Source organism: Podarcis bocagei, assembly GCF_964188305.1.
Source record: "Podarcis bocagei genome assembly, chromosome: 16".
In the NCBI taxonomy this organism is placed as follows: Eukaryota; Metazoa; Chordata; class Lepidosauria; order Squamata; family Lacertidae; genus Podarcis; species Podarcis bocagei.
The window spans coordinates 28,555,913-28,575,169 of NC_138142.1; the positions used below are offsets into that span (position 1 = coordinate 28,555,913).

Below are 19,257 nucleotides of genomic sequence, written 5' to 3' on the forward strand. Positions count from 1 at the left end.
CCACATTGCTCCTCCATCAGTCTGGTTGGCATGAAGCGTGTATGAACAAGCACAGAGGGGGGTGCCTTTTTCACCTTCACTGGAGCTGCTGTGGTGCGCTAATCAAATTAAAGCCATGGTTCGGCTCAGCACAACATGCAAACCTCAGCTGGTGGTTTGTTTCACTCCCAACCGTAAGCTGGAACCAAGGTATGTTCCTTGCTTGCAGCTCGTTGGTAGCAAGGCCAGCTCCAGCACAACCAGCTCTGCAGGGACTCTCAAGTCAAACCAGGGCTCTCCTCTGATTAGCAGGGGGGCAATGGCAGAAGAACATGAGGAGCAGCAAAATGGGTGCTGTCTCTCCTCCGCTCCCCACTTGTTGACGCTTGCCGAATACTTGCAGAAGTATTGTGGCTTGGCTTAGCCTTTTAAGAGCTTGCTGGATGAGGCCAGTAGTCCATCTGGGCCAGCATCTTGTTCTCACCGTGGCCAACCAGATGCCGGTGGGAAACAGGATTCAAACACAACAGCCCCCTCCCCTCCTGTGGGAGTATTGCTGCCTCTGACTGTGGAGGCAGGGCAGAACAGGCTAGGAGCCATCAAAAGTCCTCTCCTGTCTAATCCTCTTTTTTCAGCCATCCAAGTTTGCCATCCCTGCCTCCTGTGGAGAGGCACAGTTCCAGAGTTTAACTATGCGCTGTGTGCAGGACCACTTTCTTTCATCTGTCCTGAATCTTCCAGCTTCACTGGATGGGCACAATTTTCTAGCATTACGAGACGGGCAGGGACATATTTATCTGTGCCATACATAATTTTATAAACTTCTATCGCAAAAGTCCCCAGTGCTGCAAACCTTTCTTCACAGGTGAGTTGCTCCATCCCCTTGGATCATCCCCCTTATGGGTGCACCAGATGTGTGCATGTGTGTGTGTATCCCTTACTATTTCTGTATCCTGGGGAGCAGAAAGGCACACTCTGCCTGTGTCCCCTCCAGCCATTGTTTGGATTCCAACTCCCATGAACCCTGATGACTGGCTGAGCTGGCTGGGGAAGAGGGGAGTTGCATGCCCCATCTCTGGGGGAGCCCAGGCACCCCAGCCCTACCCTTAAGCTGCAAAAGTAGGGATGATAAGAGTCTGCTGGATCAAGCCAGCATCCTGTTTCCCACCAGATACCTGTGGGAAACCCACAAGAAGGATTTAAGCAAAAGAGCCCTCCTGTTTTTCCAGCAACAGGTATTCAGAAGCAGCACAGTGGTACCTCGGGTTACAGACGCTTCAGGTTATAGACTCTGCTAACCCAGAAATAGTACCTCGGGTTAAGAACTTTGCTTCAGGATGAGAACAGAAATTGTGCTCTGGTGGCGCAGCAGCAGGAGGAGGCCCGATTAGCTAAAGTGGTGCTTCAGGTTAAGAACAGTTTCAGGTTAAGAACGGTCCTCCAGAACGAATTAAGTTCTTAACCCGAGGTACCACAGTACTGCGACATTCAGTACAGCCATCATGGCTAATAGCAGGCGCAGGCAGGCCTCTGCTGTCCCGCAGGTGCAGCCTCAGCCTGCCGGCACAGCTTCCAAAGCTGGCTGGCATGGAAGGCTTTTTTACATTATCGGTAAAGAGTTAATTTATTTGTCGGCTTCTGCATAAACCAATGAAACAGGCAAGAATCACATTTCACACACATACAAACATACATCCCGTGCTGGAACACCAGCCGCTGTACAGAATAGCTACTCTATGGAGACAGAGGGAGAGAGAGAGAGAGAGAGAGAGACTGTCTCCCCCCCACTGGGTAACTTCTCCCCGCCCCCAGGTGAGGGCATTTGGAATTCAAGGTGTCTCCGTCACTGGAGGGGGAAGACTCAGTGAACTGGAAACGCTTCTTGGCAAGCGATGATGGAGGTAGCAAACTCCCCCCCCCCAAAAAAAACCCCACCAGGCTCTGCATCTTCTCCCTCTCCCCCTGCCCAGAAAAAAAACAACCTAGGGGAAGGAAGAGATTTGGAGACATGCCAGAAACAGCCCTTCTTCTGCCCTCCCCCACCGGCAGCCTGCTACCCCCCTAATAAAAAAGTAAAAGGGAGGGGGGTGTCAGTCCAGCTTCCTGGCCCCCAGCTTCATGGGTCCCTTGGCCGCCTTCCGCTCTGCTCGCCGGGCCTCCATCTCCTGCTTCCTCTCCTCTCGCTTTTTCCTTGCTAGTTCAGCCTTGCTGGGCCCTGAAAAAGCACAAAGAGAGCCCCCCCTGAGTCTGGGTCACAGGCTGGCCTCTCCATCAGCTCCAGGGAAGCTACAAGGGAAGGGGGGCAGGAAGGGATGACTTGCCTTGCTCTGACTCCAGCGCCTCCCAGTTGTCTTGGAGGTCCCAGTCGCCCAGCGCCTCCATGTTCCTCTAGACAGAGGAGAAAGAGTCAAGGGGAATATAGAGATAAAGAGACCCTGGAAGGGGCAGCTCCTTCCCCACCCGTTAAGATATTTAGACAGTTACCAGCCAGACTAAAGCCCCATCTGCACAATACCTTTGAAGCAGTCTCTTACCGCTCTGAATTCTAGGAGTTGCAGTTTGTTAAAGGTGATGAAGGTTGTTAGGATGCCCGCTATGCACCTCACAGAACTACAATTCCCAGAGTTCCCTGGGAAGAGGGGCTGGTGACTAAACCACTCTGGGAATTGTAGCTCTTTTAAGGGGAGTACTGTAACAACTCTCAGTGTCTTTAACAATCGACAGCAGTGGCCCTCCAGGGTCTCCGGCAGGAATCTTTTCCCCAGGCCCTACCTGATGGTATTGGGGACTGGGCAAGAGGTTTTCCGAGTGCTGCTGCATGTCCTCTTAGCCCTGAGCTCCAGCCCTTCCCCTGAAGAGAGGAAGATCATAGAGCTGTAAACTGGAAGGGACCCCAAGGGCCTCTAGCCCCACACCCTGCAATGTGGGAATTGCAGCTAAATAATCCTTGACCGCCGGCTGCCCAACCTCTGCTTAAAGGCCTCTGGTGTCCAGAGGTGCCTGTCACCTAGTCTGGCGATGCACGATGCATGTTTTGAACTTTTCTAAATAGATTAAATGTTGCAACCCACTCCAGGGCCTTGAGGTGATGGGCAGCTCTCTAGGGAACCCAATTTCCTTCTGCACACAAAGCACTATCCCTGTGCCTGAGTGAAGTCCCTTCCCCAAAAGTTGTGACTTGGAGCCTGGACTAGTCAAAGCAAGCTCTTGAGACAGGAAGCTGGTCTCGCACCTGCCTGTCCGCTGCCGGCTTCTCCGCAAGAGAGGAAAACGGGTCTGGCTTGTCTGCGCTGCCAAGGCTTTCCCAGTTGTAATCGCTGGCCAGTTTGGTCCCATCTGGTGGGGCCGTGGTAGACCTCTGGCCCAGGCCGGGGGCCAAGTCCCCCTCGCAGGCGCCGCCCCAACCCCCATCTGCAGTGGGGCGCTGTGTCTTTTTTTGGCTCCAGGAAGGCTCCAGGTCCCAGGCAGAGGCACTCCAGTCAGTCTCTGCCTTCCCGGCGGTGGAGGTGGTCTGGGAATAAGGCGACAAGGACAAACCCCTGCTGTTAAAATGGAATAGGAGTTTTTCTTTAAAACGGGGAGGTTTCTAGTCCACATGACCGCCGAGACAGGAATGGTGTTTCCATGGCAAGCTTAGAAGCCAGAAAGCACCCAAACCCAGAGATTTGGGAGTGGGGTATACCACACCCAAGGGTTGTCTTCTTCCCACACCAAATATCTCCTCCTATGCAATGGCCCAAAGGCCATGCCTGCTGGGCTCCAGCTGCTCCCTCCAACCTGTGGAAAGCAGAAAGGGCCCCACTGCAGGTGTACCACCCTCCCTCCAGACTTCTTGGCTGCCTAGGTTGGTTCCCGTCATGGAATCATAGAATTGTGGAGTAGGAAGGGACCCCAAGGGTCATCTAGTCCAACCCCCTGCAATGCAGGAATCACAGCTGGGCTGGCTTGCCTCTTTGGAGAAGAAAATAAAAGGGAGGCTCCCTCAACTGAGCCCCGGAGCCCGTGGAAGGCTGAAGAGCCCAGCAGCACTGTTGCCATGGCAAATGAGCTCTGCAGAGACAGGTAGGAATATTCGCCCATGCCACCACCTGACAGCCCTGCACGGGGACAGGCGAGCAAGCCCCACATCGCTCTGGTGTGTGTGCCCCCCGCCCCCCGCCTGCCTCCACTTTCTCTCCCTCTTACCTCCAGACTGCCCCAATCCTCATCATCCCATCGGTCTGCTGCACTTTCCTCCTCCTCTGTCGCATCCTCCTCCAGGTCCCAATGGCTGGATGACGCAGGGGCTGCCCCTTCTGGGATAGAGGGTTGGCCTGCTCCTTAAAAAAAGAAGTAGCCAAGCATCTGTATCTGGCTAGCGGAAGAAGGCACTGGGCTAGCAGAATTGCTGTGGCAAATAAAGACCCACAGAACGGGCCTTGTTTGTTAGTTTGCATTTCTACCCCACCTTTTTCTCCAAAGGGCTCTAGGTGGCGAACAGGGTTCTCCCCTCTTCCTCATTTAATATCCACAACAGCCCTGTGAGGTAGGGCTCACAGGAGCTAAGGTCACCTAGTGAGCTTCATGATGTCTGGGTGGGGATTTGATCCCTGGTCTGTCCCTAGTCCCAGTCCTCATTTAATTCCCTCAACAACAACCCCATGAGGTAGGCTAGGCTGAGAGGCAGCCACTTTTCCGAGGTCACACCCAGTGAGTGGAGATTTGAACTCTGGTCTCTCCCAAGTCCTAGTCCAAGACTCTAACCACTACACCCCACAGCCTCTGCTGCCCCGAGACAAGACACCTTCTTTGCCGATACCCCCATTAACTTTCCCTGCCTCCACTGACCTGATTTGGGGGGCTCTGGTGTGCTGGCAGGGGCCCCCTCAGGCGCCTGCTCGGCCACGGGCACCCCCCCGGCATTGGTCCGGATCAGTTTCGACGTGAGAGACGAGACCCCCGTCACGGCCCAGCCAGCCCAGCTGGCAGCTGCACTCGCCCCTGGGGCAGCCGAGGCAGCCTGGACGTCCTTCTCTGCAGGGAGGGCGCAGAATGGTCAATTCAGTGCTGTCTGCTTCGACGTGAGGGGAGGGGCAAATGCTGCTCCTTCTCCTCCCCACACACTTGTCTCCATTCCACCCACCCCGCCATCACGGAGGGCGGCTCACCAAGCTCAGAGAGCTGAGATGGATCTTCGGAAACGGTTTCCAGTTTGGTGATGAAGCTCCGCATCGCCTTGAAGGCCTGAGAGAGAGAAAGGGGTCACCTGTAAAACACTCATCTGGATGTGAAGACGTCAGGCTGAAGTGCACTGTGCAACACACAGCAAATGCTAACAGCATAAGGACATTGGAGCCTGCCGGATGAGGCCAGGCTATAACGTTATAAGAACGGTATTAGATATATTGTTCTAAAACATCACAGGGCATACTGGCAAATTAAAAACATTCCTTACCTTTACAAAGCAGTTTCCCTATTGCTGGTTCCTGGTTGCTTTGCAGCGCCCTCTGGTGCCCCATTTTAATAATGTATTATTAACATTACAGTGGTACCTTGGTTCTCCAACGGCTTAGTTGATGAACAAATCGGCTCCCAAACGCCACAAACCCGGAAGTAAGTGTTCCGGTTTGCAAACGTTTTTCAGAAACCGAACATCCAACGCGGCTTCCACTTGAGTGCAGGAAGCTCCTGCAGCCAACTGGAAGCCACACCTTGGTTTTCGAACCGTTTTGGGAGTCGAACGGACTTCTGGAACGGATTAAGTTCGAGAACCAAGGTTCCACTGTACAAGAACAACAGAATGTGTCCATCACGTTATGAAAATCATTCCTTCACCCTTCCTTCACGTTACGAACCATGAGTATAGATCCACCCCTTTTCTCACAGTGGCCGACCAGGTGCCCATGGAAAACCTGCCAAGAGGACCTGAGCCCCATAAGGAAAGCTTGCAGGATCAGGCCAATGGGCTACCTACTCCAAGCAGCCTGTTCTTGCAGTAGAGAAAAGCCTTCATAGCTGGTAGCTACTGGCAGACTTCTCCTCCATGAAGCCCATTCATAAATTCATAATATAAGCAACTGAGTAATTCTACTGTCAGATTAAAATAGCATTTTAACCATAATGCACAAAATATTATTATTAAGCACAATATAAAGCATATGCAAATCTGTTTCGCTATAAAATAAAACATATCCCTGAATTGCAGGCAGGAGTCTTGAACCAGGCAAGCAAAAATCATACAGAATTCCCATCTAGCCCAACCTCCTGCAATGCAAAGTCGCTGGTGGACAAATTCTGGAGGTGCTGGGGGGAGAGTTGTGCATGGAAAGTCATAGTTTGGTGGCAGATTGTGGTGGTGGGCAGAGACATCTGGGAAAGCAAAATAAGTGGGGTGGTTTTTTAGGGCTACAGAAAAGACAGTGGACCTCAAAGGGAGGCACAAGGATACCCAGTGCCTCCCCCAAAAGGGGTTTCACTCAGCACCCCTCCTCCCTGGTCCCACAGCTCACCTGGTCCCGGACGGTTTTCTCTGGGTCCACTGTCAGCGTACAGAGGACGGGCAAGATTTTGAAGGCACAGTCTTTCATAGAGTAGAAGTTGTGGGTGGCTGCAAAGCCCAGGACCCCAGCAGCGCGAGAGGGGGCAAAGGGGTCCTTGGTGGCCCGGCTGAAGGCTGAGATCAGGACGCTCTGCCTCGTCTGCAAATAAAAGGGTCATAGAATCACAGAACTGTAGTCGGAAGGGACCACAGGGGTCATCTAGTCCAACCCTCTGCAACGCAGGAATCACAACACAGCACAACCCGCCCATCTTCTTCCATCTCCCCTGGAAGACACCAGGGTTCAAATCCCCACTTGGCCATGAAGCTCACTGGGTGACCTTTGGGGCCAGTCACTGCCTCTCAGCCTAACCTACCTCACAGGGTGATTGTTTTGGGGGATTAAAGGAGACCTGGGACCTGGGAGAACATGGTTCAAATCCCCACTTGGCCATGAAATTCACTGGGTGACGTTGGGCCAGTCCCTGCCTCCCAGCCTAACCTACCTCACAGGGTTGTGGTTTGGGGGATTACCGTATTTTTCGCTCTATAAGACGCACCAGAACATAAGATGCACCTAGTTTTTGGAGGAGGAAAACAATAAAAAAAATATTCTGAATCCCAGAAGCCAGAACAGCAAGAGGGATTACTGCTTTCGCTGTGCAGTGATCCCTCTTGCTGTTCTGGCTTCTAGGATAGCCGCGCAAAGCCTCTTCAGGGCAGGCGGAACATTCCTCCCCCTGCCCTGAGGAGGTTTCGTGTGGCTATCCCAGAAGCCAGAACAGCAAGAGGGATTGCTGCACAGCGAAAGCAACAATCCCTCTTGCTGTTCTGGCTTCTAGGACAGCTGCGCAGCCAGAATTCGCTCCATAAGACGCACACACATTTCCCCTTGCTTTTTAGGAGGGAAAAAGTGCGTATTATAGAGCGAAAAATATGATAAATGGTGGAGAACCAAGTGCGCCACCTTGGGAGGAAAGGTGGGATATAAATGCAATAAACGAATAATGAAATAGGCATCTCTCCCCGCGCCCGCTGCTCCAGAAAGCCCTCCCACACCCACGAGGCATCTCCACTCACGCTTGCGCTGAGGTAGGGCCCGATCTTGCCGAGGCACACGGTGGTGTTGCAACGGATGGGGCCCTGTTCGTCCCGGGCCTGCAGGCGGGCAAAGTGCTTCATGAGCTCCACGTTGAGGTTGTTCTCGTTCAGCTTGGGAGCCAGCAGCAGCATAGACTGCCAGCGGGGAGAGAGGAAAAGGAGAAGTCAAGGGTCAGCTGTGTCCTGGCTCGTAGCCATCGATGGCCCTCTCTTCCAAGAGAGGTACATCTGATCCTCTTTTAAAGCCCTCTGTGTTGGGGGCCTAGGGGACGCGGGTGGCGCTGTGGGTTAAACCACAGGTCCTAGGACTTGCAGATCAGAAGGTCCCGTTGCTCAGTCCCTGCTCCTGCCAACCTAGCAGTTCGAAAGCACATCCAAGTACAAGTAGATAAATAGGTACCGCTCCAGCGGGAAGGTAAACGGCGTTTCCGTTCACTGCTTTGGTTCACCAGAAGCGGCTTAATCATGCTGGCCACATGACCCGAAAGCTGTTCGCCGGCTCCCTCGGCCAATAAAGCGAGATGAGCGCCGCAACCCCAGCGTCGGTCACGACTGGACCTAATGGTCAGGGGTCCCTTTATGTTGGGGGCCATCATTGCCTCCTGTGGAAGCAAGTTAAACTAAAGAACCTCTTGCATCCTGGCTCTCAACATCCCATGGCCCCTCACCTTCACCGTCTGCTCACGGATGGCCGGGTTGGTGTCTAGGAAGCCGTGCACCACGTGGGGGAAGATCTGGGTGTTGACCGTGGGCTCGTTCAGGTACTGGATGAAGTGCTCCATCTGGCAGATTAGAGGGGCACATGCGGAGAGAGTGGGGGGAAGCACAGTCAGCAAAGGACTTGCTGGGTGAAAGAGGCCTGCTTCTCAGGACCCAGACCACCACCCACAACGCCCTTCCTCACATGCTTTCAAACCCAGGTCGTCCCTGCTGAAGATTCAGATCCAGGACTCGGAACTCATAAGGAAGGGGGAAAGGAATCCTAACATGGGGCATTTTGGGGGGGCGGTTATTAAAGATTTTCTTGATTTACAAAAATATGTGCAATGTCTCTCTCTCTTTTTATTCAAGTAACATTTTTTACAGATCAGTTTCATTTGTTGAGACATTAGGAAGAAAAGGGGGAATGAGATGGAGGGGGGAAAGGTGAGTGGGGGTGGGGGTGGGTGGCGATGTTTCTATTTTACTTAATATATGTGGGGGTTTGTGTCAGTGTCGCTTGTGTAGGTTCTCTGTGATTCACTTGTGTTCCTTTGGTGGTGAGAGAGGTTGGGGTTGGCCTAGGGTGTGGTTTTTTGTTTGTGATTGGCTGTGGTGATCTTTGTTTTCATGTGTGAGTGATTTGGATCAGGTTAGCCATATTGATTTGTATGTTGGATTTTTGTCATTGTCTTGCTGGGCTGTGAATGTGATAAAGGGGAGCCATACTGGGGTGAAGGTGTCTTCTCCTATTTGTCCCTGTGTCAGTTTCAGTTTATTGGTTAATTTTTCTAGTAAGGCTGCTTCCCATACTATTTGGTACCGTTGGTCCATGCTTACTCCTGACAGGTCTCTCCAGTGTCTGGTTATGATGTTTCTGGCTAACATGGGGCATTTTATCATACTGAGAGCTGGGAAGCAGAGCTCCCTCCATCGGCTCCGCTGTGACTGGCCGGTTCCATTAGGCTTCTTCTCCCCTCTCCTGTCACCGGAGGAAGCCATTCCACCAGACGGCCTCAGTGGGAGAGGTGGGAAGAAGGCTCACTTCATCAGCTTTGCTGGGAACCATCTCCTGTCCCTGAAATGGGCCAACTGGTCATTATGGGAACAACCATTCAGAAATTGGTGCCTGAGTTTTGATTCTGATTTTCCTCTGCCCTCCCTGTCCCTTTTTCCTTGTGTGTCTCCATGTTGTAGTTTTTAAAGATTGTAAGCCTGTGGGTAGACACTGTCTTGTTTCGATTGTGAGTCACTGTAGGAGCCTTTTTGGCTGAAGAACAGGGTATAAAAATGCCCTAAATAAATATTATATAATGCATCGGCCAACATTGTGGTGGGAGATTGAGGAAGACTGGTTTAATCCAACACTCTGCTCCGTGATTCAGCCATCCTGCGCTATCCTAGCCCCCCTTCAGATGTTGCTGGACTACAACTCCCATCAGCGTGCTGGCTGAGGATGATGGGAGTTGTAGTCCAACCACATCTGGAGGATGCCAGGATGCTGAATGCTGTCTTAGCCTGTGATCCTAGTGTATACACCAGGAGCTCCCAATTAGCTAATTACTGAGGACCCATTATTTTTCAAAAGCCAAGCCATGGACTCCCTACTTTTGAAATTTTTGATAACTCTGTGGTAGTTACCTCTGCAAAGCAGTATTTTGAACAAAATGTGTGGTAGCCCCTAATAAGCAAAGGATTTATTTATACTAAAAAGCAACAGACCATAAAATATATTACCATGCAAAAATGACAAAATATTAGTTGGGGGGAGGCGAGGGATGGGGCTGCAAAGCCCCTGAGTGAGTTCTGAGGACCCTCAGGGGTCCCCAGACCCCTAACTGGGAACCACTGTTATACACACTTACCTGGGAAAACATCCCACTGAACTCAGCAGGACTTTCATTCAGGTAGACCTGGCTAGGAGTGCATCGTTACGCTCTGAGCTCAGGAGTCTGGGTGATGACAAGCTCATATGCTTTTTTCTAATGGGATTAACACCCCTCCTAAGCTGGGTGCAACACCTCCCCCCACCCCCACCCACATGGCAGTCTGTTGTGCACCCCCCACCCCCTTGTACCTGTTGCAACAGCCGGATCCTCATTGCCCGGTCTGGAGAGGAGAACATCTTCACAATGACGGGAATGATTTTTTGCTGGTATTCCTGGGTGTTCAAGAATTTCCCCACCTGCAGTGACAAAACAAAAAAACACACACAAAATTCCATATACTATTAGGTAACATGGACACCTAAAACAAACATGTATTGTTCTGTGCCTCAGTTCTAACTGGTAGATCAGTTGGGGTTGGACTAGATGCCCTTTGGTGGCCCCTTCCAACCCCATAAATCTAGGATTCTATGATCAGTCAGCTAAGGCTGCAATTCCATACTCATTCCAGAATAAGCCCCACCAAACTCAATGGGACTTACTTGTGGGTTTGTGTTACAGCAATTAGCACCCCCGGTGCTTAAAAGGCAGACCTGATGTGGCTGTTAATTATGAAAATGCAATTTATAGCCCTGTTATTATTATGAGTGTTATAATTCATATTTGTTATAATTACCTGCTACAACATTAAACTGGGAGTGATGGGAGTTGTAGTCTGAAACTCAGGTGAGCAGAGGCCTAGCAGGTGCTCTGCTACTGAGCCAAACTCCCTTCTCCCTTCCTTCCCTCCTCAGATGCTACAGCTATTCCCTGTTTCACTGAGGGAGTCTGTGTTAAGACAGAGCACCCAGGTGGGGCAAAGGGGACGCTTCCTCTGGGCTCACACAGAGTGCGCCTGTCCCCGGTCCAGGGGGCCGCTCACCTTGAAGAGTGGAATGAGGATGACAGCCCCAGCGCTGCCAAACTCAAACGCCGTCAGCAGTTGCGGGAGGACCTTGTGGCGGCAGAAATCCTCAGGGAAGGAGTCCAGGTTCGCGCTGAGCTCCTGGAAGAACTTCTGCCGTTCCGCGGGCTCCTTAATCTGGGGAGAGGATAAAAGAAGTCACCAGCTCACAGCCACGACCTGGCTGAGGCCTGGGCGTCCCCTTGTTTGAATGAGACTAATGGGGCTGTTGCTCCCCCTCTGGAAACAGGAGGCCAGCTCAGCTCTTTTGGCAGCGCTGACTGGCAACAGTTACCCAGGGTTTTGGGCAGGTCAAGGCTTTGCAAGCTGCTGTCCTCGGATTCCTGTTTTTAACTGCGCTCCACCACTGAGCTGTGGCTCAGTCATAACAGAAGATCAAAGGACACCTGCAGGGCAGAAAGCCAGGATTCGCCCTCCCACTCACCTGGATCTCCTCCAGGAAGAGGTTGGTCTCCACAAAGCTGTTGTCCATGAAGCCTCCCGGCCCCTGGCAGTTCTGCAGGAACTTGGCCGGGTTGGGCCGCAGCTTGGGGTTGGCACCCACCAGCTCGCAATAATGGGGGACCAAAGACTTGGGGATCTGGAAGACAAGGGGGGAGAGGCAGCAAGGGAGAAGAGTCATGACATCCGTGAAAGACAAGAGAAGCAGGAGCTGGGAGAGAGAGGGGCAGTCCAGGCCTTCTGCACCCCCCTTGCAACCTTCCCACTATGGTCCTACAGCCAGTTAGGAAGCTAAAGGCCTGTCAAATGTGGCCGCTCACAGCCTTAGGAACTCCCTTGCTAGAGAAGCCAGACTGGCTCCCTAATTGTTGCCCCGTTAGAATTATTGTCCTAACAGGCTGGCTGACTTTAAAGGAAAGGGCTGGTATTGTGATGTTTTTATTGCAATTATCTGAGATGATAGATAGATAGATAGATAGATAGATAGATAGATAGATAGATAGATAGATGATAGATAGATATAGCTATAGATGATAGATGATAGATAGATTAGATAGATAGATTAGATAGATAGATAGATAGATAGATAGATAGATAGATAGATAGATGATACATAGATATAGATTTAATTTTATCAATGCTTAATTGCTTTTTAATGATTGGTGTTTTTTTTCTAGCAACATCGGGAGAGCCACGGGTCCCCCATTGCTCCTCTAAAGCCTAAGGTCTTCAGGAGCCTGAGAAGGTTCCACCAGCTCCAGCAGCCGTCCAGTGGCACGTGACTCCACCCTGCTAACCTACAAGGCTGCTGTTTTTTCCAGGACAGAGAGGTACACACACCTTGCCAAGAGACCGGAGGGAAGATGGCCGAGGCAGGGGGCCATTGAAGACCTCCCAGATGAGGCAGCCAAGGCGCCACATGTCGGCTGACCTGTCACAACACAGAAAGGGGTGGTTGAGCGTGTTTGATTAAAGCCTCCCCCCCCCAAAAAAAAACTGCAGCTCTGACTGACAAATAGGTACACAAGTGCCCATGCTCCTCTGCCTTATTTTGGCCACTGCTAATCCCTTTCCAAGTAGCCCACCCCACTTTGCCATCTGAAAACAGAAATTCTGTATTTTTTTAAAGTCTTGACTGATGTCCATAACTTATTGACAGTCTAAGGAGAAACAAATATTCCTAACTTGCCCTGATTCCAGTGAGGCAGCTGCCTTGATATGCTATGGCAAGCTCAGGAGAGTCCTGAGGAACCTGAGAGCCAGAGTGGTTAGAGTATCTGGCTAGGACCTGGAAGAGACCTGGGTTCAAATCCCCCACTTTGTCCTGAAGCTCACTGGGTGTGACTTTGGGCCAGTCACAACCTCACAGGGTTGTTGTGGGGAACAGAGGAGGGGCAGGAGAACCACATATGCCACCCAGAGCTCCTTGGAGAATAATGTGGAATAGAAATCCAATAAAATAATCAAAGACCAAGGGCTCCTCCAGTTGACCTCTTTATTCAGCTTCCATCTTGATTTGCTTGCTCAAAACTTGCAGGGTGTTTTGGCTCCAGGGGCTTACAGGCAGTCCATATTTTGCGGGAGGGAATTTAAGCACATACCAAAACTTTAGGTTTGCACAGCTAAGGTTTTGACTGAGCCACAACCCTGACTGAAAGCTGTCTTCTTAAGAGACAGGGATCCCTTGTTTTCATTTTTTTATTTCATTCATATCCTGCTCAAGCTTCTCAGGGACACCCAGAGGCTCATGGCATGAGGGGACTGATGAATTTAACAAGCAAATTTAACAAGGCACTTCCTTTCTTCCCTCATTTTATTCTCACAACAAGCCTGCCAGGGAGATCCGGCCAAGAGACAGCGAGTGCTACAAGGTCACCTGGCGAGATTCAGGGCTGAGCAGTGGGATTCGAACCTGGATCGCCCCAGTCCAACTTTCTAAGCACCACACCTTACCGGCAGAGGTGAACGGAAACCTCACTGCTTGCATTTTAGAGGCTGGACCAAACTAGAAGGGGGTTGGCTGCTTTTTAAAAGAAAGTGTGGGGAGAGAAGCCAAGCAAGCTCACCATTTTTCTCCAACGCTCTTGCTGCTGTCTGCTAACTCAGGAGGGTCGTACTTCTCCAGCTCGGGGACCCCTTTCCTCGGCACGGCAGCATCCCCCTGAGCTGAGCACATGTAGTCCAAACCGCCCAGCTTCCACTCGCCAGCACGGTCCACAAAGATGGCCGCCGGGCAGACGTGGTTGTGGATGAGGTGGCAGTCGTTGACCAAGAAGCTGAGGGCTTTCTAGGAAGGCCATCGGCCCCAAGAAGGAAGCAGGTGGTTAGCAGGACAGAGATCTCCACCCTGCTCCCCATCAACTCTCCCACAAAGCCTCGTTTGTTTTATTATACTTTTCAAAAGCATCAGCCTTCACCAATCCGGTGGCCTCCATGAGAACGTAAGGAGAGCCTGACGCATCAGGCCAAGAGGCCAGCATCCTGTTCTCAGAGTGCCTGTGGAGAACCTGCAAGCAGGATTCGACCACAAGAGCTCTCTCCCCTCCTGCGATTTTCCGCAATTGGTATTTAGAAGCGTTGCTGCCTCTGATCGTGGAGGACACAGCCATCATGGCTGGCAGCCATTGATAGTCATCCCCTCCATGATTTTGTCCAATCTTCCTTTTCAAGCCACTCAAGCCGGTGGCCATTCCTGCCTCCTGTGGAAGTGAGTTCCATATTGCTGTGGGAAGAAGGACTTTCTCTTATCCATCCCAAATCCTCCAACATCCAGTTTCATGGGATGCCCACATGACCTAGAGTGGCCATCACAGCTTCTGGAGGAAGTGAATTCCAGGTGTTTTTGGACTACCCCTCCCATCAACCCCAGTCTGCATGGGTGATGGTAAGGGGCATGGGAGTTGTAGTCCAGCAACATGGGGAGGGCCACAGCCCTGCCCCACTCAAAGCAGCAGGTGTTTTCCCCGTATGCAGGGTCCTGGGCCCAGGGGCAGCAAGCAGTCCTCTCCCAAGACACCCCACACATCTCACCACAATCTGATGGAGGCCCCACGAGATCTCCAGCTCGCTCAGCTCTCGCCCTTCGCCTCTGGACTCCAGGTAGACCGGAAGCGGCATCACTGGCTCCGTCACCACATGCAAGCATTTTTCCGTCTGCCAAAACAAAGACACATCACCATGTTAGGAGTAACGTCTACCTTAAGAACCCAGAAAGCTGCCTCATTGCACATCCGACTCTGGTTGCTCCAGCTCAATACAATCCACAAGCAGCAGCTTCTCACAGGACCACTGAACCACAGCCCCCTCCCTTTCACGCTCCTCACTAGGACCCTCACTTTCTTTTGCCAGAACTGAGTCACAGAATCACAGCACTGTAGAGTTGGAAGGGAACCCCCAAGGTTCATCTAGTCCAATGCTCTGAAACGCAGGAATCCCAGCTAAAGAATCCCAGGCAAGGTGGCCACCCAACCTCCAATGAAGGAGAGTCCACCACCTTCTGAGGTTCCACCATCTAAGAGGGAAAGAAACCCAGTGGCTGGAGTCAATATGTGTTTTCCCCCCATAGGGCATCTCCTAATTCTTTCTCCAGCTTTTAAAAGAAATCTACAAACAGCCTGGGCTTCCTTTATTTCTGCTTTTTATACCTACAAAGAAGCCTCTGTGTGTTTTGCATAAAGATGCAGACAGATCTGGGTAAGATGAGCAGGCTATAAATAATAAAATTATTGTTGCTGCTGTTATTGTTATGTTACAATTTTTATTTTATTTGTGATTTTCAGTTAAAAACATTTCAAGAGTTTTACAGTCATTTTAACATTTCAAAACTTACTTACTTCTCTTTCTGTGGTTCCTTACATTTCTATTTATCATTTCCTGCCTATTCTAAATTAACTTAACTTATTCTTTTATCCATCTAACTATTTACTCTAATGAAACTGCAGGCTGTTACAATAATCCTGCCAACGTCCTTATCTGTTTACAATGTATTAGTACATATTCTATAAACCGTTTCCATTCTTTTATAAATAAATAAAAAGTTTGTTCTCTTGATGTCTTATTTTCCCCAGTAAGTTTTGCCATTTCTGCATAGCACATGAGGTTTTGTATCCAATCTTCTTTGATTCTATTCTATTCTATTCTATTCTATTCTATTCTATTCTATTCTATTCTATTGCCCGAAACCTCCACAGCACATTCCTACCTCCTCGGCCACATTCCATCTTAACTAGGGCAGCTAAATGCAAACTCTGTAGCTCCAACCTCAGTTTCTCACCTCCTCCACAAACTGATGGACTACGACTCCCATCAGCCCCGGCAAGAAAGCTAGGAAGGTTTGGATTCAGGGCCCAGTGTCATCTGCAAGGCTCTCACAGGCTCCCAAACCCCGAACCAGCCCGATGAAGAGTTCTGGAGGACCTGAAACCTTGGAGGTCAGGTCTGCCGCCTCCTCAGCAGGCCTACCCCACGTAACCTTGACAGCAGCCTCTTGGAGAATAGGAGGTCTGCTGGTCTGCTCCCAGCCTTGTTCCCCAGATGTTCGTTCCCCCCTTGTTCCTGATGGAGACCTTCCCTGATCAGTCACTCCTTCCCTGGCTGACGGGATGCCGTTTTGGGCCTCACCTCAGGTGCCAAAATGTCTTAGGCCTGCCTTGCACTCCACAAACAAAAAAAACCCTTTAGCAACTCCCCTCAATATACTACCTCTAACCCGTCAATGTAGGACAGGATATTGGGGTGCCGTAGGGTTTTGAGGTGTTTGAAGGCCGCCTTGGCGATCTGAGTCTGTTCTTCGTTGCCGGGTTTCACATCGTACACAAACAGAGACACTGGTTCCCCCGTGGCCTGTCGGAAAGAAAGAAAGAAAAGGACGTTGAGCTCTCTTTGCAGCTGCTGAGGAGCAAGGAGACCTTTTGCTTTTTGAAGTGGAACAGGGGTTCCCACCACCTCCCAGGCTTCAAAGCCAGGGTGAAAAGTACCAAAGCTTGACCCTATGATTGTAAGCACCCAAGGCACTAAGCCCCCAAAGTGGCCTCCTGAGAGCAGAACCGTAGAATTTCAGAGTTGGAAGAGACCCAAACGGTCCATGGGTCCATGCAGGAATCATAGCTAAATACAGTAAATATTGTGATACAGGAACTTGCCCCGCATTCTTCAATAGAAAAAACACAAATTAAATAGCCATTTCACAACTGCCTGAGGCAGACACCTCACACTCTAAGACACCTCACACTCTAAGACTGGACCTGGGGCAGCAGGATCGGACCAGCAATGGTGACAGCAGCTCCCTCTGGGGTGGAGCAGCTCCCAAGTTGGCGGAGGAGAACAATTCCCTGAATGCGGGGAGGGCACAGACTGCCTAGGACTGGGTCAAAACATCTAGCCCAGTCTTCCCCATCAGCAGCTCCCTGACATTCCTAACTGGAGGCTGAACCTCTGACCCTTCTGCGTGCCATAGCACCTTAAAGGTAAAGGGACCCCTGACCATTAGGTCCAGTCGTGACCGACTCTGGGGTTGCGGCGCTCATCTCGCTTTATTGGCCAAGGGAGCCGGCGTACAGCTTCCGGGTCACATGGCCAGCATGACTAAGCCGCTTCTGGCGAACCACAGCAGTGCACGGAAACACAGTTTACCTTCCCGCCGGAGTGGTACCTATTTATCTACTTGCACTTTGACATGCTTTCGAACTGCTAGGTTGGGAGGAACTGGGACCGAGCAACAGGAGCTCACCCCGTCATGGGGATTCGATCGGCAAGTCTTAGGCTCTGTGGTTTAACTCACAGCGCCACCCGCGTCCTTAGGGTGCTGCTATATCTTAGCTTGACAACAACCCTGTGAGGTAGGTTGAGCTGAACAGAGACTGGCTTGGAGTTACTAAGTGAAATTCCTCCGCGTGGGGCTGAAGAGATCACTTTTCCCGCTCACAAAAAGTGGGAGAAGGGTGCTTCTCCCAGCTCCCTCCTCCATTTCAGCAGCACAGATGCGGCCTCCCGTCTTTTTAAGGGCACCCCAACATTGCATCTCCCACCCTGCATGCACTGGAGAACTGGGGAAGACTTGCCACCCGCACCCTCAATCCAGATCAGGCTCTGCCCGGGGCAATGGGGTCGGCAACTCCAATGAAGTGGGGAGGGGAGAAAACCCTTTCCCATCTCTCTCTCTCTCCCGGTTGGACTTCAGCCTGCGCCCCCTCCTCCCCGCGCGTGCGCACAGAGAAAGGCGAGCGGGCAGACCTTCCTCCTGCCGCGGTGCAGCAGCCAGGATCCCCCCGGCAAGGGCAGTGGCGGCGCCTCCGGAGGCGAGACGACCTCGAAGGGGAAGTCCCGGATCGGGTCCCGGGAGAAGAACCACATGGCGGCTCCCCGGCTGGAGGTCGGGGACGGGGACCCCGGTGGGCGGCGGCGGCAGCAGCAGCGGAGGCGGCTCCGCGGACGTCACCAGCCCCGCCAGCTAGGCAGGCGCTGTTTTCCTCGGCCGGCCGGGAGGCTGGCTTAGCCCCGGATCCTCTTCGCAGCCCCGGAAGTGCTTGGAGAGAGGGCGCGCCCGAGCATGCACAGAGCGCCGGCGGCGGAGGAGAGGGGCTCCGAGACGCGAGGGCTTCTCGCGGCGCTGCACTCACACGTGCAAGGATGGGGAGAGGGAGGCGCACCGCTGGCCAAAAAGCGGCGGCCCGTACTGCGGCGGGAAAGGGGAACGCGCTGCATTCACACGAGACGCGCCAACACCCGAGGGCCCTGGAAGCATAGAACTTTAGAGTCGGAAGGGACTCCAAGAGTCATCTAGTCCACCCACTGCAACCTCCCATTGAATTCATTGGAAATTACCACCCATATACAGTACCCCATTCGTTGGGATATAATTTTTTTTGTGGGGGAGAGAATCCGCTCGATTGGGGAGGGGGCATTTCCTATCAACTCCAAATCCCTGTTTCAAACACTGACTGCTGCCCGTCCACCCACTCCAACCTTGGAAGCGCGCTCCACACATGCTCAGAAGCAGCGTCACCCGGAGTGATGGCTTCATGTATCCAACACGTTGCGCTTCCTATGACTCTCCGCTCAGATGTTTCCCCTGCAGGTGGAGAAAGAAAGAGAAGGGGCTCCCAGACCCCTGACTTCTCCCTACCCCTCAGATGCAGTAAGGAGCCTCCAGCTTCAGGGGCAACAAACCCCAAAATACAGACATTTTGCTGCCCAGGGTGGACAAGATGCCCTCCAGTTTTCCATATCCACAAAACAACTGGGTTGGTAGTTGAAAATGACTTCAGTGTTGCCCAAGGGGGAGTGTCCTCTATGCACCTCAGGGCCACAGGTTAGTTATGGGGGTGCAGGTCGCGTGGCACCCACAACTCTGCCCTTCCAACAGCAGCAGATAGCTAAAGAAGTGGAGGAGGTCAGGATAAGGGGGGTGTAGGAGCTGCTGCTGCCCTCTCACTTTGTCTAAGGATATGGGCGGGGTATAAATAATAAATTATTATTATTAGCCAGAATATCAGCTGCTGGAGGGGGAAGAAAGCAAGAAGTTCAAGACCTCCCAAGTCTCTTTCTTGCTTTGAGGAGATGTGAGCAGCCCAATGCAAAAGGTAGAACATAGAAAGAGCCTCATCTAGTCCAGCATCTGCTGCTTATTTCAGCTATTTTGTTATTAATGGTTTCTCTATTTTCCTTATTAC

General features: G+C 51.7%; 1 protein-coding gene across 1 annotated transcript; it reads right to left on the bottom strand.

Moving 5' to 3' along the window:
• Window positions 1-1,575: 1,575 nt before the first annotated feature.
• Window positions 1,576-19,006, bottom strand: SCYL1 (SCY1 like pseudokinase 1). Its single transcript, XM_081174042.1, has 17 exons — window positions 17,819-19,006; window positions 16,289-16,429; window positions 14,618-14,740; window positions 13,654-13,874; window positions 12,428-12,518; window positions 11,571-11,726; window positions 11,105-11,263; window positions 10,374-10,481; window positions 8,266-8,379; window positions 7,577-7,732; window positions 6,468-6,656; window positions 5,127-5,202; window positions 4,807-4,992; window positions 4,165-4,298; window positions 3,212-3,490; window positions 2,301-2,367; window positions 1,576-2,194 (listed from the first exon to the last, which is right to left on the bottom strand). Exons 1-17 carry the CDS (start codon window positions 17,936-17,938, stop codon window positions 2,070-2,072), a joined length of 2,445 nt encoding a protein of 814 aa, XP_081030168.1. The 5' UTR covers window positions 17,939-19,006; the 3' UTR covers window positions 1,576-2,069.
• Between the last annotated feature and the right edge of the window lie 251 nt (window positions 19,007-19,257).